This window comes from Oncorhynchus kisutch, linkage group LG1 (assembly GCF_002021735.2).
Source record: "Oncorhynchus kisutch isolate 150728-3 linkage group LG1, Okis_V2, whole genome shotgun sequence".
In the NCBI taxonomy this organism is placed as follows: domain Eukaryota; kingdom Metazoa; phylum Chordata; class Actinopteri; order Salmoniformes; family Salmonidae; genus Oncorhynchus; species Oncorhynchus kisutch.
Window position 1 is genome coordinate 38,280,686 of NC_034174.2, and position 20,949 is coordinate 38,301,634.

Sequence of the window (20,949 nt, forward strand, 5' to 3'; positions counted from 1 at the left end):
ATAACCTTAAAAAGCTTCTGGACATCAGAACAGTGATCACTAACCTCAATTTGTATGAAGATTTATATTTCAACAAGTCGGCGGCACAGGACATACTGCTCACCCCAGACCAGGCCCAATCCCCGACAGGTGGAAGAGAAATAGAGGACAACGTGCGGGTACCCTGATGAAACTACGCAGAGGAGAAAATAAACAGCCACAACCATCTGTTCTATTGGCAAATATACAAATCACTGGAGACCTGAAGATAGGACCTAAAGAACTGTAATATCCTATGGTTCTCGGAAACTTGATCATATTCTAGCTGGTTTTTCTATACATCGGCAGGACAGAACTGCAGCGTCGGGTAAGCTCAAAGGGGGTGGTGTGTGTATCTTTGTTAACAACAGCTGGTTCGCAATCTCTAATATTAAGGAAGTCTCAAGGTTCTGCCCGCCTGCGTTAGAATACCTCATGATAATCTGTAGACCATACTATTCATCAAGAGAGTATCTATAATATATCTATCATTTTCTTAGCTGTCTATTTACTGCCACAAACCGATGCTGGCACTAAGACCACACTCAACGAACTGTATAGGGCCATAACTAAATAAGAAATAGCTCACCCAGAGGCGGCACTCCTGGTGGCCAGGGATTTTAATGCAGGAGAACTAAAATCCGTTTTAACTGATTTCTACCAGCATGTCACCTGTGCAACTAGAGGTGAAAAAGCGAGATCACCATTACTCCATACACAGAGTCGCATACAAAGCTCTCCCTTGCCATCCTTTTGGCAAATCTGACCATACTCTATCCTCCTGATTCCACCTTCCAAGCAAAAACTCAAACAGGGAGTACCAGTGGCACGCTCAATACGGAAGTGGTCCGATGAAGCAGATGCTAAGTTGCAGGACTGTTTCGCTAGCACAGACTAATATATTCTGGGACGCATCGAGGAATTTACCACATCAGTCACCGGCTTCATTAATAAGTGCATCGTCGACGACGTCCCCACAGTGATCGTACGTACAGTGGGGAGAACAAGTATTTGATACACTGCCGATTTTGCAGGTTTTCCTACTTATAAAGCATGTAGAGGTCTGTAATTTTTATCATAGGTACACTTCAACTGTGAGAGACGGAATACAATGTGATTTTCTGGATTTTTGTTTTAGATTCTGTCTCTCACAGTTGAAGTGTACCTATGATAAGAAATTACAGACCTCTACATGCTTTGTAAGTAGGAAAACCTGCAAAATCAGCAGTGTATCAAATACATGTTCTCCCCACTCTATATACCCCAACCAGAAGTCATGGATTACAGCCAACATCCACACTGAGCGGGACACCAGTGGAGGCTGCTGAGGGGAGGGTGGCTCATAATATTGGCTGGGATGGAGTGAATGGAATGGCATGTAACACACGTAAACCATGTTTTTGCTGTATTTGGTACAATTCCACTCCAGCTATTACCACGAGCCTATCCTACCCAATTAAGGTGCCACCAACCTCCTGTGCGGGGACACCCTCTGTCGAACATTCAAACAGGAAAAGCTTCAATAGAGGACTGAGATCGAATCCTACTACACCGGCTCATTCACAAAGCCACAGGGCCATACGGATGACCAGGATGCGTACTCAGAGCACGTGCTGACCAGATGGCAAGTGTCTTTACTGACATTTTCCTCCTCTCCCTTACCCAGTCTGATTCAAGCAGACCACCAGTCGCTGTGCCCAAGAACGCAAAGGTAACCTGTCTGAATGACTATCGCCCTCACATCTGATCTGTAGCCATGAAATGCTTTCAAATTCTGGTCATGGCTCACATCAACACCATCATCCCAGACACCCTGGAGCCACTCCAATTTGCATAGAGCAACAACAGATCCACAGATGTCGCAATCTCTATTGCACTCCACACGGCCCTTTCCCACTTGGACAAAAGGAACACCTATGTGAGAATGCTGTTCAATGACTACAGCTCAGCGTTAAACAACAATGGTGCCCTCCAAGTTCATCACTAAGCTAAGGAACTTGGGACTGAACATCTCCCTCTACAACTGGATCCTGGACAGGAAGCCACCAGGTGGTGAGGGTAGCCAACAAATCATCTGCCACACTGACCTTCAACAAGGGGGCCCCTCAGGGGTGCCTGCTTGGTCTCATCCTGTATTCCCTGTTCAAAGTTGATGATGAGGAAGCATATAGGGAGGAGGGCAGTGTGGTGCCATGACAAATCAAATCAAATCAAATGTATTTATATAGCCCTTCGTACATCAGCTGATATCTCAAAGTGCTGTACAGAAACCCAGACTAAAACCCCAAACAGCAAGCAATGCAGGTGTAGAAGCACGGTGGCTAGGAAAAACTCCCTAGAAAGGTCAAAACCTAGGAAGAAACCTAGAGATGAACCAGGCTATGTGGGGTGGCCAGTCCTCTTCTGGCTGTGCCGGGTGGAGATTATAACAGAACATGGCCAAGATGTTCAACAACCTCTCCCTCAACGTCAGCAAGACAAAGGAGCTGATTGTGGACAACAGGAAATGGAGGGCCGAGCACACCCCAATTCACATCATCGGGGCTGCAGTGGAGCGGGTTGAGAGCTTCAAGTTCCTCGGTGTTCACATCACTAAGGATCTAGAATGGTCCAAACACACCAACACAGTCGCGAAGAGGGCACAACAACTCCTCATCCTCCTCAGGAGGCTCAAAAGATTTGGCATGGGCCATCAGATCCTCAAAAAAGAAAGTAAAACAATGAAATAAAGGATAAAAAAATCTAAATAAAAGTTATACAGCTCTACCATGACTGGCTGCATCACCGCTTGGTATGGCAACTACTTGGTATCACTGGGAAGGAGCTCCCTGCCAGGCGGTGTCAGAGGAAGGCCCTAAATTAAAAATACAATTAAAACTCCAGGGCCCAAGTCATAGACTGCACCAAGTATGGAACTAACAGGACCCTGAACAGCTTCAACCCCCAAGCAATAAGACTGCTAAATAGTTAGTCAAATAGCTACCCGGACTATCTGTAGTGAGCCTTTTTGCAATAATTTGTTTTGAAACATCAACTCGGTACGGCTACCCCTTGTATCCAAGTTATTGTTACTCATGGTGTATCTATTATTACATGTATTATTGCTTGTTTTACTTTCTCTAGTTTCCTTCTCTCTGCATGGTTGGGAAGTTCCCGTAAAACAAACTTTTCACTGTTAGTCCACACCTGTTGTTTACGAGGCATGTGAGGAATAAAATTAGATTTGATGTTGCTGCAATTGTGGGCGGAGTGCGCGAGCGCTGAAATCGTTTGCGCACCTGTCAACTGGGCACTGGGTAGGTGATGCTAGATGATGGCGAGTGTCTTTAATGTGATTTGAGTTTGTTTTTCGGCGACTATTGGGGCAACAGAGACACTTAAGAAGGCAAAAGAAAATAATAAAACCAGGGAGTCATTGAAGGAGTTTGTCGTGGCAGCGTCACAAACTTGGGACCGAATAACAACACCAAACCAAAGGTGAATTCATGTAAACAAAATCAACTACTTTTTTTTTGTCCGCTGCTCTTCATTGCAGCCAACTCAGACTATTGTTTGTTGTACTTTAAGCGCGCAATGGCTTCTCCGGGTGCCAGTTCGAGCCCTTTGAGTTTCCTGGCTCCCAAAACGAAGACAAAGAAGAAACATTTTGTACAGCAGAAAGTGGAGGTGTTCCGAGCCAGTGACCCTATTCTAAGCGTCCTTATGTGGGGAGTCAATCACTCGGTACGTCGATTAAATCAATGTTTTTGTTGATGTTATTATTATTATTATTATTATTGTTGTTGTTGTGTGTGTTCTAACAGTGTAACGTATCCACTATCTGCAGATTAATGACCTGGTCCAGGTGCCTGTCCCCGTCATGCTGCTTCCTGATGACTTCAAAGCCAATACCAAGATCAAAGTCAACAACCATCTCTTCAACAAGTAGGCTACTTTACTAGACTCCATACAACTCCGTAAAAAATAGACATATTGATCCTTGCTCAAGTGGAGAGTTAATCATGTCATCTGATTTATAAATCCCCTTCTTGACTCAATTGTTCCAAATTTGTCACACAATCTCTGCCAGGGGAGGCTCTAGCCTTTCGGGGGCCCTAAGCAAGATTTGGTGGCCCTTTTAGTTTTAAAGCTCATTTCCTTGAATTGTACACATTTTTCCATGGGGCGTAGAGTGAATGGTGTTGTTTTAAAGGCCTACCTCAATCAAAAACGTTATTTTACACACTGAGGTTGGAATAATACTGTGTAACTGAGAACATGATGATAATGGCCTATTAATGTAACAGCTGTTTGAAAAGACCAGCGGAAATTTCAGCCTGTTTTGGTGGGATGGATTATTGGCCTTCCATTATGACAGCACCATGCGGTAAATTAGTTAATAGACCAATAAGGGTTCCAAACCTCTCTGACAACAATAGCTAATTTTCAGTTTTCCCCTCCCCATGCAGACCACTCCCAGACAGTCCTAGCAAAATTCTTGCTTGAGAAATTCAAATCAAATCAAATTGTATTTGTCACATGCGCCAAACACAACAGGTGTAGTGAAATTACAGTGAAATGCTTACTTACAAGCCCTAAACCAACAATGCAGTTTTAAGAAAATACCCCCAAAAAGTAAGAGATGAGAATAACAAATAAAGAGCAGCAGTAAATAACAATAGTGGGGCTAGCCATTTGATTACCTGTTCAGGAGTCTTATGGCTTGGGGGTAGAAACTGTTGAGAAGCCTTTTTGTCCTAGACTTGGCACTCCGGTACCATTTGCCATGCAGTAGTAGAGAGTACAGTCTATGACTGGGGTGGCTGGGATCTTTCACAATATTTAGGGCCGTCCTCTGACACCGCCTGGTGTAGAGGTCCTGGATGCCAGGCAGCTTAGCCCCAGTGATGTACTGGGCCGTACGCACTACCCTCTGTAGTGTCTTGCGGTCGGAGGCCGAGCAATTGCAGTACCAGGCAGTGATGCGACCATGCTCTCGATGTTGCAACTGTAGAACCTTTTGAGGATCTTGGGACCCATGCCAAATCTTTTTAATTTCCTGAGGGGGAATAGGCTTTGTTGTGACCTCTTCACAACTGTCTTGGTGTGTTTGGACCCTTCTAGTTTGTTGTTGATGTGGACACCAAGGGACTTGACGCTCTCAACCTGCTCCACTACAGCCCCGTCGATGAGAATGGGGGCATGCGCGTTCCTCCTTTTCCTGTAGTCCACAATCATCTCCTTAGTCTTAGTTATGTTGAGGGATAGGTTGTTATTCTGGCACCACCTGGCCAGGTCTCTGACCTCCTACTTATAGGCTGTCTCGTCGTTGTCGGTGATCAGGCCTACCACTGTTGTGTCATCTGCAAACTTAATGATTGTGTTGGAGTCGTGCCTGGCTATGCAGTCGTGGGTGAACAGGGAGTACGGGAGGGGACTGAGCACGCACCTCTGTGGAGCTCCAGTGTTGAGGATAAGCAGACCACCATAGTCAGGCAGACCACCATAGTCCCTGTGCACAAGAACACAAAGGCAACCTGCCTAAATGACTACAGACCCATAGCACTCACGTCCGTAGCCATGAAGTGCTTTAAAAGGTTGGTCATGGCTCACATCAACACCATTATCCCAGAAACCCTAGACCCACTCCAATTTGCATACCGCCCAAACAGATCCACAGATGATGCAATCTCTATTGCGCTCAACACTGCCCTTTCCCACCTGGACAAAAGGAACACTTATGTGAGAATGCTATTGGTGCGGCTGGCTTCCGACACATTGGTGCGGCTGGCTTCCGGGTTGGATGAGCGCTGTGTTAAGAAGCAGTGTTGTTTGGTTGGGTTGTGTATCGGAGGACGCATGACTTTCAACCTTCGTCTCTCCCGAGCCCGTACGGGAGTTGCAGCGATGAGACAAGAAAGTAGCTACTAACAATTGTATACCACGAAATTGGGGAGAAAAAGGGGGTAAAAATTCACACACACACACAAAGAAAATAAAAAATGTCAGTTGGTCAGCACATGCCCGGAGTACACGACCTGGTAATCCTTCTGGCCCCGCGGCCTTGTGTAACCTGTTTAAAGGTCTGATGTTGTGTACTCCTCAATGCCATCGGAAGAATCCCGGAACATGTTCCAGTCTGTGATAGCAAAACAGTCCTGTAGTTTAGCGTCTGCTTCATCTGACCACTTTTTTTATAGACCGAGTTACTGGTGCTTCCTGCTTTAATGTTTGCTTGTAAGCAGGAATCAGGAGGATAGAATTGTGGTCGGATTTACCAAATGGAGAGCGAGGGAGAGCTTTGTACGGATCTCTCTGTGTGGAGTACAGGTGATCTAGATTTTTTTATTCTGGTTGCACATTTAACATGTTGATAGAAATTTGGTAGAACTGATTTAAGTTTCCCTGCATTATGTCTCCGGCCACTAGGACGCTGCCTCTGGGTGAGTGGTTTCCTGTTGGTTTATTTCCTTATACAGCTGACTGAGTGTGGTCTTAGTGTCAGCAGCTGTCTGTGGTGGTAAAGTATGTGTAGCCATTTGATTAGATGTTCAGGAGTCTTATGGCTTAGGGGTGGAAGCTGTTTAGAAGCCTCTTGGACAATGACTTGGCACTCCGGTACCGCTTTCCGTGCGTTAGCAGAGAAAACAGTCTATGATTAGGGTGGCTGGAGTCTTTGACAATTTTTAGGACCTTCCCCTGACACCGCCTGGTATAGAGGTCCTGGATGGGAGGAAGCTTGGCTCCGGTGATGTACTGGGCTGTACGCACTACCCTCTAGAGTCTTGCGGGTCAGAGGCTGAGCAGTTGGCATACCAGGCAGTGATGCAACAATCAGGATGCTCTCAATGACTTTTACTAAGCTTTTTTCAATGTTTTAAATTAAAATGGTAAAAGAAAATCACAGTAAGGTACTTAATTGTTACCCTGAAATGATTTGATAGTGAGATTAAAAATAAATAAAAAAACAGAAGCATTGGACCTCAAGTTTTTACCCAATTATACACATTTTGCCAAGGGGCAGAGAGCATACAATTGCAGTTACTGCTAATTTCCTGCAAATATACCAATTTTGCCATGATGTGGGATACATTTTTGCATTTTTAAAGCTAATTTCCTGCAAGTGTTGTGCCATGTTATTATGATATCTGAGTGAAAATGATGAACAAAATCAATGGGAGCCCCCTGGAGAACGTGTGCTGCTTGTCCAGTCGGTTTTCGGTCATATTTACTACAAATGTAGATAACTACCAGTCTAAACATTGTTTGGTGACATGGCTAATTGAGTGACAGTCAGTGACTGACATAACACTAGAGATACTACTGATGCACAACCAAATTTTGGAATTTCACACGGTTTATTCTACTATTCTTAGTAAGATGAGACCCCGACTGAGTTCTTAAAAAAAAAAATTTGGTCGAGGGCCCCCGGCCGCAACGTGGACCTAAGAGATTGTTTATGTTGCTTATGCCTGGAACCGGCCCTGATCTTTGCCACAAACCAATTTTCTGTTCTCGCAATAATTGCATATTAGAAGATAGACAAACCTATATTTATCTGAATGTCAAAGGCGAACACTACCTATGAAGCTGCATTCTGTGCAGAGATGTGAGAGGGAGTGTTTGTGGGAAACACTGCTACCTAAAGCATTATTGAGAGCTTTGGAGTCTTGCAGGTTTTTAAGAAGGAGGATTTACAGTAAAGTGCTCATACTATTCTAAAAGAGAAAGAAATGTCCTGTGTGTGGACCAGAGCAGAGATTGTTTAATCTCTCGGTGCAGCTCAGCTCACACAAACACCATGACGCTCAATGGCTAAGTAGACAGCGTAATTAGACTCATGATGACATGTCCACTGAAAGGAATCGGACACACAGAGACACACAGAGACACACAGAGACACACAGAGACACACAGAGACACACAGAGACACACAGAGACACACAGAGACACACAGAGACACACAGAGACACACAGAGACACACAGAGACACACAGAGACACACAGAGACACACAGAGACACACAGAGACACACAGAGACACACAGAGAGAGAGAGAGAGAGAGAGAGAGAGAGAGAGAGAGAGAGAGAGAGAGAGAGAGAGAGAGAGAGAGAGAGAGAGAGAGAGAGAGAGAGAGAGAGAGAGAGAGAGAGAGAGAGAGAGAGAGAGAGAGAGAGAGAGAGAGAGAGAGAGAGAGAGAGAGAGAGAGAGAGAGAGAGAGAGATGAGTCTAATAAAAATAAAGTGTATTCTTGTATTTGTCAAAGGCCAGAGATTGGCTGCTCTGATATCTCATTTTGTGTTGTTATTGTACAGTGGGGTCCTGCATGTTTCTTAGGCAGAGACTGTAAACGGTATAAACCTCAATGAGATTTGGTAGAGTTTTCCAATCCTTTAATCTAGTCAGGAATTCAGGCACTGGTGAAGGATTGCTCCCACTTTACTTTGTTTGGATTCTTTTTCATTTGCACAGGAATGAGAAAGTCCTTTGAAATCATTTTGGAATGATAGGCACAGTGGTTCAGATATGGTAATATCAATCAGATGTCCTCAGAAATGCCTTCCTCTATCATTAATCCAATTAGCCCGTGGACTGCACAACCTACTCATCCAAAATGGTTATTGCACGGTGGTGGTTGCAACAATATAATTGATTTGAGCTTGTCCTCAGATTATTCTTTAATACACTATTCATAATATTAATCAGTTATTGAGCTCAGTTGTACAAGTTTCTCATTCCGATCCTTGTATTTACAGTCTGTTCTCTTCTCTGCTTTCCTCCCTAAGTTGTAGTACACAGCTGAAAGCACTTGGGAGAATGATTTAGAAGCGTGTTGTCCTGTTTCTGAACAATGAAGTGTGAAATTCCTGCCTCAAGTAGGGAGAGGAGAGGAAAAGAGGGAGATGCAAAACAACATGCAGAATAGAGGCCAAATGATATCCATGTCCTCGTGGTTAATAGGTGTAGTGCATCAGGTCATTAAGTTGAAGTCTGGTTCTGGTGTTTCTCATGTTTGTCTACAAGATGTAGAATTATAGTCCTTATGTTTGTGAATGTTGAATTCATATAGGCCTAACCTTATAAAACCCTTAGAATTAGAATGAGTAGAAGAGGCATCCCCATTCGTTCTACTTGTATGATCGGAAATCCCCCAAAATAATATAAAGCTGTAATAAACATCAATATTTACACTTTTGATCTCTATTATTTGTTTCTCTACAGAGAGAATCTTCCAGGACATTTCAAGTTCAAAGAGTATTGTCCACAGGTGTTCCGCAATCTCCGAGAGCGCTTTGGAATCGAGGATCTGGATTATCAGGTATGAATACCCACACACAGGCCAACATGGTGAGTCTTTATAAGCTCTGTGGCTTTGATGGCCTACTAGAAAGGGGGTAGGATTGAATGGGGCAGTTTTAAATTTGCATGAGGTTGGCATAATATTTGCATGGATTGGTTGGTAGGTAAGGTCTGTGTGTTCACTGCATGTTCTCACATGGTGGTGTCTTTCGATTTTCATTGTCACAGGTTATGTGGCATTAATAGGGACTCGTGTGATTTTGGGGGAGAGTTGCCATTCAAAGGTGATGGAATTTTACTGGTCCGATGTCCATTTAATCAGTCATATCCCAATTTTCTTCTAAGAGATGCATCTACCATCTGTTTTGATGCTGTGTTAGAAAAACATAAACTCCACATTAATTTATGTTTCAGTCATGAAAACATCTGTCAAAGTTAGATTTTGTGGTTAACCATACCCTTTATGTACCGAGATTTAAAATGTTTTCCATAACAAAAACAAAGGAAGATATTATTGGTGGCTGTTGCACTTCTCTTAACTCCATATCCCCTCTGATACCAAGGCTTCTCTGGCACGCAGCCCTCCGGTGAAGGACGGGGATGGTCACGGAGTGGGGCTGCTGCTGACATCATATGATCGCACCCTGAAACTCAAACAGATCTCCAGTGAGGAAGTGGAGGACATGCACAACATCCTATCTGAATATCACCAGGTAACAACACTGACACCCTATTCCCATCTGGCAACCTATTCCCTTTAGTACACAACTGTGCAACAGTGAGAGTGCAAAGCTGGTCCTGGAGACTGGAGATGGGTGTTTTAAGCTTTTGTTCCAACTCAGCATTAAAAGTGATATTTCGGCAATGAGGCCCTTTATCTACTCCCCCGGTCAGATGAACTCGTGGATACCATTTTTATGTCTTTGTGTCCAGTAAGAAGAAAGTTGGATGTAGTTTTGCGAGCCAATGCTAACTAGCATTAGCGCAAGGACTGGAATTCTATGCGTGTCTGCTAACATGCTATGCAGCTGATTCAATTAGTGATTATTTCAATCATTGAATTTATTGATTAAGCCCTTCTTACATCAGCTGATATCTCAAAAGTGTTGTACAGAAACCCAGCCTAAAACCCCAAACAGCAAGCCAGAACCTAGGAAGAAACCTAGAGAGGAACCAGGCTATGAGGGGTGGCCAGTCCTCTTCTGGCTGTGCTGGGTGGAGATTATAACAGAACATGACCAAGATGTTCAAATGTTCATAGATGGCCAGCATGGTGAAATAATAATCACATTAGTTGTCAAGGGTGCAACAGGTCAGCACCTCAGGAGTAAATGTCAGTTGGCTTTTCATAGCTGATCATTCAGAGTATCTCTACCGCTCCTGCTGTCTCTAGAGAGTTGAAAACAGCAGGTCTGGGACAGGTAGCACGTCCGGTGAACAGGTCAGGACTGGACTGGGGGAAAGCAAGGAGTCATCAGGAAAGGTAGTCCTGGAACAATACTCTGCACGTCCTGTACTGGAGTTGAGAAGCAATCTCATATACAGATGCAGCATCACACTTAAATAAAATAACTGCATACTTTATTAAGCTCTTGATCACCTCACCCACATCGTCTCTGCTTCTCCCTCTCTGCCAGCACATAGTGACGTGTCACGGCAGCACGCTGCTGCCTCAGTTTCTGGCCATGTACCGGGTGACCGTGGAGAGTGAGGACACCTACCTCATCGTTATGAGGAACATGTTCAGCCACAGGCTCAACGTTCACAGGAAGTACGACCTTAAGGTATCAATCAATCACATTATTTTATAAAATACCTTTTTGCATCAGCAGTAGTCATAAAGAAAGTCCTATACACTTTTTCAATACATCATGTTTAGGATATTTTGAGTGCAACCACATTTGGGTTTTTTCAAATTATGTAACAACATTTAGCCCATATATTCAGGTCACTCATCATCAGTTCTATGATGATCCATGTTGTGGATATGAGGTATGTTACTGGTTTGGGCTCAGGATAAAGTTAGTCTAATTACAATAATGTGGTTATATTGAGATTATGCTCTCACACAGACGGACCACTAGATGGTATACTGGTGTCTTTACCCATTCTGTCCACAGTAGTTTTGCTCAGTTCCACCATAGATGTAATTACTTGCAGTGAAAGAAAGCAACCCGGCTCTCCGCCCCTGGTTAGAGAATAAGGCCGCCTCACAAAGTTACACACACACACACACAGGGTAACTTCATTTACACACACTAGAACATAGGTACATGGGGTTGGTTCTGAAAGGTACAGAAAGGGAATAATGAATATAAACATATAGGCTACAATGACTATAGCAGAGTAACAAATGGGTATGAATGAGCTTCAACACTGTAATGGCATAGAACTGGAATAGCTCAAAATGAAGGACTGTATATGATAATACATTGCAGTGATGAGCAATAGCAACCATAGCTAATAACTGTATATGATAATAGATATAGTAGGCTATTACAAAGTAAGGCACAACAATGACTGTAATCGACCAGTAGATGGTGAAGGTTATAACACAGTAACAAGTATCAAATAGATAGTAAATAGGAAACAAGTAAATAGCCACTAATAATTGCAGCGAGCCAGTCTCTGCGGTGTCAGCCAGACATAAACAAGTAACACAAGCTGGAAAATAGTCCTACAGTGCCCTCGGCAGGATAATTGGTAACAGGCAGGTTTGTAAACAGAATGTGTTCTTTTATCAGGGGTCTCTGGTGTCCCGTGAAGCGAGTTTAAAGGAAAAGGTAAGATCATAGCAAATGGATTTATTTTCAAAAGGGAGTTGTGGGATATTTTGAAATTGATCAACATGTAGATCCAACTTGGTTCTCTTATTGACTTGCTCCCTCTCCCCTCTTTCTCCTTGTGTTTTCAGGAGAAAGAGTTGCCCACGTACAAAGATGTGGACTTCAGGAATAACATGCAGAAGGTTTATGTGAGTGAGGAGGAGAAGGAGAGGATCATGGACAAGCTCAATAGAGACGTGGAGGTGAGTGTCTGAGACATGGCACAGCATCAGTTGCACAGCAGTACATCAGTGCAGAGTAGCTGGCTGAGAGGGATGGCACAGTGTGGGTTGAGAGGGAGGAAAGATGAACAGACAAATGTGACTGAGCTGTTGTAATTGGCTAACTGTACTATGTTTGTCTTTTCTTCTGTGTGTGTCTGTCACCCTTTCTCTCTCGTTCTTTTTCTCTCTCCAGTTCCTGGTGCATCTGAGGATCATGGACTACAGCCTGCTGCTGGGGATCCACGATGTGGGCCGGGTGGAGGAGGAGGAGATGGAGGAGGAGTCGTATGATGATTATGATTCGGAGGAGGAGGAGGAGGAGGAGAACAGCCTGACTCCTGCTCCTGCTGTGGGCTCCTATGGCACCTCCCCTGAGGGCATCGCTGGCTACATGAACTCCTTTAAACCCCTGGGGCCCGGGGAGTTTGACCCTTATGTAGACGTCTACGCCATTCAGAGTGCTGTGGGTGAGTCCCCATAGAGATCCTATAATTAACTTCTAGAATTAAAGTTTTCCTGACCAAGATGGCAGATTTTTAGGCATATTGCTAGGATGACAAATTACGTTCTATTTAGTTCTGAGCCCCAACAAGTGAATTTTGTAGCTGATCAGAACAATGATTCAAAGAGGATTTTTTGATGTCTTGGATGTTTTGTATGGTCATTGATGATCTAACTATTGGATACATTGATATAAACCATGGCATTGTTGAATAGTTGTTTCTGATTCGCTTGAAGGGAATTATTTCCTTTTATACAAATAGTGGTTCTAATGCTGATTGGTTAACCTCATTCTAGCCGGTGTCTATACCATGAGTTACCACCGGCTACATCTATGACATTAAATGCCTATTTATTCTGTTCCATCTGACTGCGCAGTCCATTGTCTCATCAGCCCAGCCAGACAATTTCTAAACTTGATCATCACTTTAAAACGCATCTAGACATTATCTCACATTTCTTTTAGACTAACATTTAGTTTTCAACAGTGGACATTTGTATAAACCTTGCTGTCCGTCTCTCTGACATTTGCAACATTGTTTCAGTAATCAAATTCGATCTCTAGCCATCCCATAGTAATGAACGTGTCGGGAAGATGCAGACAGGCAGGCACCGTTTCTCAGCCAGTTGAAATAATGAATCAGCTGGCATTTTTATGGATGTATACAAAGAAATGTCATTTGAAAAAAGGTAAAAAGAAACAAAGTTTGCAGACTTTCCTGCTTCAGTTTGAAGTGATTGTGTTAACTGTGTTGTTGGCTAGCTCCTCTGAACAACAGTGTCCTGATAAGAGAGCACATGTTCTATGCCAGGTGATATCACACCTCATTTGCTCATTCTTATGGATGTATCTAAATAGATGTCACTAGAAAACAGCTTAAACAATTGCAAATGCAGCTGTTGTTGTTATTCTGGCTGCACTGTTCGACGTGACTGTAAGTTGGCTAGCAAGCATGGGATAAGAACGTTGCCAGCCAGTATGGCAATAGAACATTTAGAACGAACGACTGGGTCGCGTCCGTAGATGGAGAACAAAAAGACTGAACGACTGGGTCGCTCGCGTCTCTGGAAACCGAACTGATAGAACAAATGACCAGCTGGCTTGGGTAGCAACCCTAGATTTGTGTTGGGACTATATCTTGTGGAAGGATGAAAGAGTGTGAATAAATTAATCAATATAACGTTTTTAATGAAAATATGTCAATCATTATTTGAATATGTTGGTAATCCGTTGTATAAAAGTGATAATGCCCTCAAAGCTGGTGTTTGGAGGATATATTGCCGATTTTTGTCTCGGGCCTAACAAAACCTGTGCCAATATATCCTAAAAACACTGGCTTCTCGGGCATTATCACTTAAATAATAAGTCAAATTGAAAACATTACTGGCCTTGTTGATTTGGATTTTAATAATAGCAAACTAGGAGTGATGGTTCGGTTAGCTAAACTAGCAAGTATGTTTGGTTACTAACTGCTGTCGCTATCTAGTAAACTTGCTAGCTACTTCACATTTCTAGCGGCAGGGTCATTCCTAATATGCAGTTCCTTTTCTGTCCCCAGGAAATATCAGTTCTTATTTAGTGTAACATTTGGATTCCAAAAGGCTTTAAATATAAGATCAGGTGTCCTTTACCTTAACACCAAAATATGGATCCTGAAAGGGAATTTTCTGCATTTTAAACACTTTTTGTCAGTGAATGTAGGCATTTTTGCCATGTCTCAAGATGTTATTTACTTCTACAAGAAATATAAGCCATAAAATAAAATGTTTCAAATCTTTCTTCATTATTTTATAGTCCTAGTTAGTCTTTTTCGTCATTAGTGTTTTTTCATGATTATTCTATTTATTATTTTATTTAAGATTTTCTGTGTCTCTCTGATATCACTTATCACCCTGTAAGTTTGTTGTTATTTTCCATTTTAAGAAAACGACCTCTTCCTACAATGGCACCACATTCAAGAAGTGTCATAATTTCTTTGGTGGGAAAACTATGGTGCAAAGCTAGATAACTAGAAACACTTAGTTGTATCTATTTTTCCATGTTTCATGTTGTTAGTCTGTATGTCCCACTCATAAATGTCCACCCTGTTAGGCTAAATTATAGACAAAATATGTTTGATAGAGAAGTTAAAATCCTGTTCAAATGTTCACCGTTAAGTGCCGAGCTTGACCAATATGTGTTTCTGATAGAATACAAAAATATGTATATATTTTCTTCCTAAATTTGAGGTCCAAATGTCACCGCATTGTAGGAATTATGTTAGGTGTTATATTATAGCCATGGTATAATCAACTTTTTTATTTTACCAGGTAAGTTGACTGAGAACACGTTCTCATTTACAGCAACGACCTGGGGAATAGTTGCAGGGGAGAGGAGGGGGATGAATGAGACAATTGTAAGCTGGGGATGATTAGGTGACGATGATGGACAGCTGGGGAATTTAGCCAGGACGCTGGGGTTAACACCCCTACTCTTACAGTAAGTGCCATGGGTTCTTTAATGACCTCAGAGAGTCAGGACACCTGTTTAACATCCCATCTGAAAGACAGCACCCTACACAGGGCAGTCACTGCCAAGGGGCATTTTTTTGACCAGAGGAAAGAGTGCCTCCTACTGGCCCCCTAACACCACTTCCAGCAGCAGCTGGTTTCCCATCCCGGGACTGACCAGGACTAACCCTGCTTAGCTTCAGAAGCAAGCCAGCAGTAGGATTCAGGGTGGTATGCTGCTAGCTAACTTGTGGCTCTATGCAGATCCTTCTACGTCGTTCATTATTTTCCATAGAATGCATAGACTCCTGTTGATTATCCTTTAGACACTGTGATGATGAGGAATAATGAACTTGTGGGCACAATCCTAACCTGAGATACCCATGACTTACTTACTTGAAACTGCATCAATGTGTCAATGAGAGATTTGTGAGATATGTGTGATATTTGTATCATATGCATCCAAATACAGTTAGGATTAGTCTCATACTATATTAAGCCGTATACAATACAGTACATGTATACCTCGCAGTCAGTGGGGGAGTGATGATTGTCTATCCACTGTGTGATAGCCTTGTCTTGCTGCTGTAGGTGCACCCCAGAGGGAGGTGTACTTCATGGGTCTGATTGACGTCCTGACTCACTATGACACCAAGAAGAAAGCCGCTCATGCTGCCAAGACCGTCAAACATGGGGTGAGTGACACACGGATGCGTGCATGCTTGCAATAGAGTTGAGTATAAATTCTGAACTGTACTTTAGAAACTTTTAGGGGGTAGGAAATACCCAAATTTTTCAATTGTTTTTCAAGATGTTTTCTATCTGAAAAGTTAGTTGTTGATTTATCAATATCTGTATTTGACATGTTGTGTTTTTGTGATTCCTAGTCTGGAGCAGAAATCTCCACCGTTCACCCTGAGCAGTACGCAAAGAGGTTCCGTGAGTTCATTGCTAAGATCTTTGCCTAGCTTACCAGAAAACAGCTACATCTACAGTACCATGGCCGACTCGATACGAAAAAACTCCCCATTTTAGTACCTTGTTGTTACAATTCATTATCTAACAGACACTGTATTTGATTCTAATATTTAACGACACTGCTTTTTGATTTCATGAATCAATTCAAGTAGATGATTTTGTATATAGATAACTACAGAGCAAATATACAGTATATTAACTAAGAAATATACCGTTTTTTAAAGCTATTTATTTAATTGAAGTTAAAAAAAAGACTCTTGGTACTAGCTTTGCCACCTGTTGAACACGAGAGAAACTACATCGTCACATGCCTCCAGTTCTGGTTGACTGGAATTTTGGAGACCTGGCAGAGTTCTATTCGCTGTGGAAGTCTGACAACAGAGTGCGTTTGAATGGCTTCGGTGACGATGGGAAGAGAGAGAGCATTGTCTTTGTGGCATGCTCTTCCAGGTGATTCTGACTGGATGGAGGCACAAAAGGAAGGAGTGACCGTAGCAATGGCTATTAATTTATGGACACACACACTGGACTGGTATTTTAGAAAGACTGATCGATGTCCTTCTTTGCCTAGATTTCCTTAAATCAAAACAAGGTGGAGAAATGCCTTTTAAGTCTTTTGAAATCACTGATGTATCTTAATATATTGGGAGTGGCTCCTAATCCGTGAGCGGATCTTTTATTTCTGAGGCTCCGTATCCGTGAGTGCGCAAATTCTCGCAGTATGTCTCATTCATTTTTCTCATGCCGAACCCAGATTAGATACATGGCTAGTTAAATCAGAATTAAATTGCAAAAATATGATATTCGCAATGTCACTAAGAAAAAACAAAACCACTACAATGTCAATGATTTTGTCATGAGTTCAGTACCATATGCTTGATTTGCGGACCCATGACGAAGGTTTATCGTCATTAGCTAGCTAACGTTAGCATGCTAGTGATGCTAGTGTTAGCTAGCAAGCTGTATTCAAGTCCATTGGAAACCGATGCAACCCTGGTGGCTACGTGGCTAGCTAGATGACCGGTAGTGGCAGTAAGGTCCATATGAGAGTCAAGGCTCTAAGTGCCATCATGCACATAAACTACTGTTTGATGAGCTAGCTAAGTTAGCTAAGAAGGTATACCAGTTAACTAGCTTTGCATGCATGGTAGGACCAGTGTTGTCCAAGATGGTAGATCGTCTCTGGTGATGTGTCAACATTACAACCAAATTGCAACCTATGGGACGCAAACATTCCTGCACATACACAGGTATCGGATAACAATAAGAAATATTTCTCAATATATTGCATATTTAGTCCACAATTTCTCTGACATTTGGCTTGTAGTTCTTGCACAACAAAGAAGTAGAGACCGTTTTCAGGGACCTACCCAATCAAAACAAACAGTGAAATTATAGTTAGGGAGAAATTAACCATACGACCGCTACTAGGTGTCAATGTATCCCCACAGATCAAATTGATTTCAACAGTACTTAAGTCCACTAACTTGCTGCACTGGTGTAAACTATTACTATTGCACATGATTTGTATATTGACATATCGGGGACACTTTGGAGAACACTTATGGATCTGTTAGACACATACACACATCTATGTATTTTCTCTGTAAACGGATTTGTATTTCTTGGGTGAGGTGGGGCTAACTAAATAAGAAATGACAATCCAGGACAAATGGAAATACAGCCTGCTTTGTGATATCAAATGCCTTCTTACATTTTAAGATGGGGTATGCAACCAAGCACACATGAAACCATTCATGAAGACAAATGATTTGAAGTACACCCCTGCTGAGTATAAACAATTAAAAATTATTATAGATGCCCCAAAATAGATTGAATGTGCTTGTAATTCACACAGTACTGATAAAAATCAAGTGTATTTGATGTAAATATAGGTATACAAGGACATCTCGTGGTCAGCAGGTTTTTCATCCTCAGTCACTAGCTATCATAATTGTGTATCCCTCCTTCACAAGCTTGATGTTTCCTATGCAAAAAAGCAAAACATTGATGCACTAGCATGCAATGACGCAGGAATTTATGTAACGGATGTGAAACGCTAGCTTAGTTGGTGGTGAGCGCTAAATAGTGTTTCAACCGGTGACGTCACTTGCTCTGAGACCTTGAAGTAGTGGTTCCCCTTGCTCTGCAAGGGCCGCGGCTTTTGTGGAGCGATGGGTAACGATGCTTCGTGGGTGACTGTTGTTGAAGTGTGCAGAGTGTCCCTGGTTCGAGCCCGGGTATGGGCGAGGGGACGGTTTAAAGGTATACTGTTACATTTACATTGCAACATATATTGTCATTGACTAAAACAAAATATAATTGTATGAGAAACCATAAAACTTCCATTAATAGCCGGGGTGTTTATTTTCTTAAATCACTGAACACAACATGCTTCTATTTGAGCCGGGCATCTATCTCCTTAATGCACACAATTTTTGCAAATTTGCATAGTTGTCTAATTCCAGCATTCACTTCCAGTGTTATCGTTTACAAACGGTGTCATGTTTATTTTGTTAGTATTCCACTATAAATACAACTTTTTTTAAACTTGACTATCATTTTTCTCCACTTTGCTGTGCAGTTCTTACTTTCGCCACTAGAGACGATTTCTAGGTCTGTTCCCAATGTTTTTTTGCTTGCCAGTTAGCTAGCCGTTCTCAGCTGTTGGCAACCAATGGCTAGCAGTTTCTTTCTGGTGATAAAAACAGATGATTACCACCATTTCTTCGAGACATTACTGAATTATTTAATGTAACGAATCAAACGTTAAACTTCAAACAATTCATGGTAATCTCAAACAGGCAGTGGTGGAAAAAGTACCCAATTGTCAAACTTGGGTAAAAGTCAAGATACATTTTTAATAGAAAATGACTCAGGTGAAAGTCACCCAGTAAAATATTACTTGAGTAAAAGCCTAATAGTATTTGGTTTTAAATATACTTATATATCAAAAGTAAATATACATAAGTATCAAAAGTTAAAGTATAAAGCATTTCAAAATTCCTTCCTTAAATTTTTTTTATGCACACTCACGGATACGGAGCCATCGAAAATAAAAGATCTGGTCACGGATTAGGAACCACTCGCTAATACAATTTGTACAAATGACATTAAATGTTTCTTTAAATCTATGTTTGAGTTGATATCTACTAAATTATCTGTGTTAAATTTTCGGAAGTTCTGTCTCTCCCATAAATCCAGAGTCACAGTATTCCCAAAGTTCTTATCATATTTGATTAGTAATGTAATTTAAAGCATAGACCTAGCAAATTCTCCAGTGTTAAATCAACACTGACAGTGTTAAATTTAACACTGGGCCCGTGCCTACACGGGTCCATACTTTTCAGTGGTAAATTAACATTCATGGCCATTTAGCTGTCTTGCTGTTTCTAGCTAATTTGTCCTGGGAGAAACACTTTATTATTTTATTTTTTTAACCTAAAATGCATATGGTGCTTTGTAATTTTGAGTCATAGAAAATTGTGTGTTCTCTACTTTGACAATTAATCCACAGATAAAAAGGGAAACCTAGTTTGTTTTCTTTGGTTAATCTCTTGTTCATCTTCTTTGGATTTTATATGGCGGTTGGCAACCAAATTTAAGGTGCATTACCGCTACCAACGGGACTGGAGTGTTGACCTTGTTCATCTTTCAATCACCCACATGGGTATATCCTCATAAAGATTAATGAGTATATAAGAGAGTTAATACTTACAGCGAGTCAAACTTCTAAAATAGAACGGGCTCATATAACCAAGTTCTATTTTAGCACCTGGCTACGCAGATGCCCGCGAGCAGTTTGGATGAAATGATTGAATATGTGTAAATCACAGGAGGTTGGTGGCACCTTAATTGGGGAGAATGGGCTCATGGTAATGACTAGAGTGGAATGGTATCAAATACATCAGGTGTTTTGATTCCATTTCCTCCGTTCCAACCAATATTATGAGCCGTTCTTCTCTCAGCAGCCTCCTACGGTGTATATTTATTTTGCAACGCTCGCGCACGTAATGTGGCCGGTTTGGTCAGCATGTAACACAGTGGCGTTAGGAATATTCTGGTTTGCAGGCCACATCAGGCTTACAAGCCACATTATGCTGGCTTGCAAAGTCATGTATACTGAACAAAAATGTAAATGCAACAATTTCAAATATTTGACTGAGTTACAGTTCATGTAAGGAAATCGATCAATTGAAATTAATTAATTCGGTCCTAATCTATCTTTCACATGACTGGGCAGGGGTGCAGCCATGGGTGGGCCTGGAGGGCATAGGCTCACCCACTGGGGAGCCAGGCCCAGCCAATAAGAATTATATATTTTTTTACCCACAAAAGGGCTTTATTAGAGAAAGAAATAATACTCAGTTTCATCAGCTGTCCCGAGTGACTGGTTTCAGACAATCCTGCAGGTGTAGAAGCCGGATGTGGAGGTCCTAGGTGGTAACACGTGGTCTGCGGTTGTGATAAGAGAATTATGTTCTCCAGGTACATAACCCAATTCAATTGTAATTACTCAGTCTGCTATATCAGGATTTGTAAGATACTGATAGAAATGAAAACAGACGGAGGCCCAGTCTACCACAGTCAAATGTTTATTCACAGGAACGTTCTAAAGTCAAGAATACAAAACA

The 20,949-nt window shown here is 41.9% G+C and overlaps 1 protein-coding gene across 2 annotated transcripts; it reads left to right on the forward strand.

The window, feature by feature from the left end:
• The first annotated feature begins 3,252 nt into the window (after positions 1 to 3,252).
• LOC109894676 (phosphatidylinositol 5-phosphate 4-kinase type-2 gamma) lies at positions 3,253 to 19,849 on the forward strand. Of its 2 annotated transcripts, XM_020488343.2 has the most exons (11): positions 3,253 to 3,495; positions 3,586 to 3,741; positions 3,845 to 3,942; positions 9,220 to 9,316; positions 9,861 to 10,010; positions 10,935 to 11,081; positions 12,042 to 12,080; positions 12,212 to 12,325; positions 12,540 to 12,813; positions 15,929 to 16,032; positions 16,225 to 19,849. In XM_020488343.2, exons 2-11 carry the CDS (start codon positions 3,592 to 3,594, stop codon positions 16,303 to 16,305), a joined length of 1,254 nt encoding a protein of 417 aa, XP_020343932.1. In that variant the 5' UTR covers positions 3,253 to 3,495; positions 3,586 to 3,591; the 3' UTR covers positions 16,306 to 19,849. The 2 variants fall into 2 exon arrangements, with proteins under 2 accessions (XP_020343932.1, XP_020343917.1); XM_020488328.2 differs by having other exon boundaries at positions 3,253 to 3,741.
• Positions 19,850 to 20,949: the final 1,100 nt, after the last annotated feature.

What these genes read in the sequence shown, in the direction of transcription:
- LOC109894676 (XM_020488328.2), top strand. Translation starts at nt 3,592, where the DNA reads ATGGCTTCTCCGGGTGCCAGTTCGAGCCCTTTGAGTTTCCTGGCTCCC. An exon ending in AAGCGAGTTTAAAGGAAAAG is followed by an intron (nt 12,081 to 12,211) that starts GTAAGATCATAG and finishes TTGTGTTTTCAG; the next exon opens with GAGAAAGAGTTGCCCACGTA. An exon ending in CCAAGACCGTCAAACATGGG is followed by an intron (nt 16,033 to 16,224) that starts GTGAGTGACACA and finishes TGTGATTCCTAG; the next exon opens with TCTGGAGCAGAAATCTCCAC.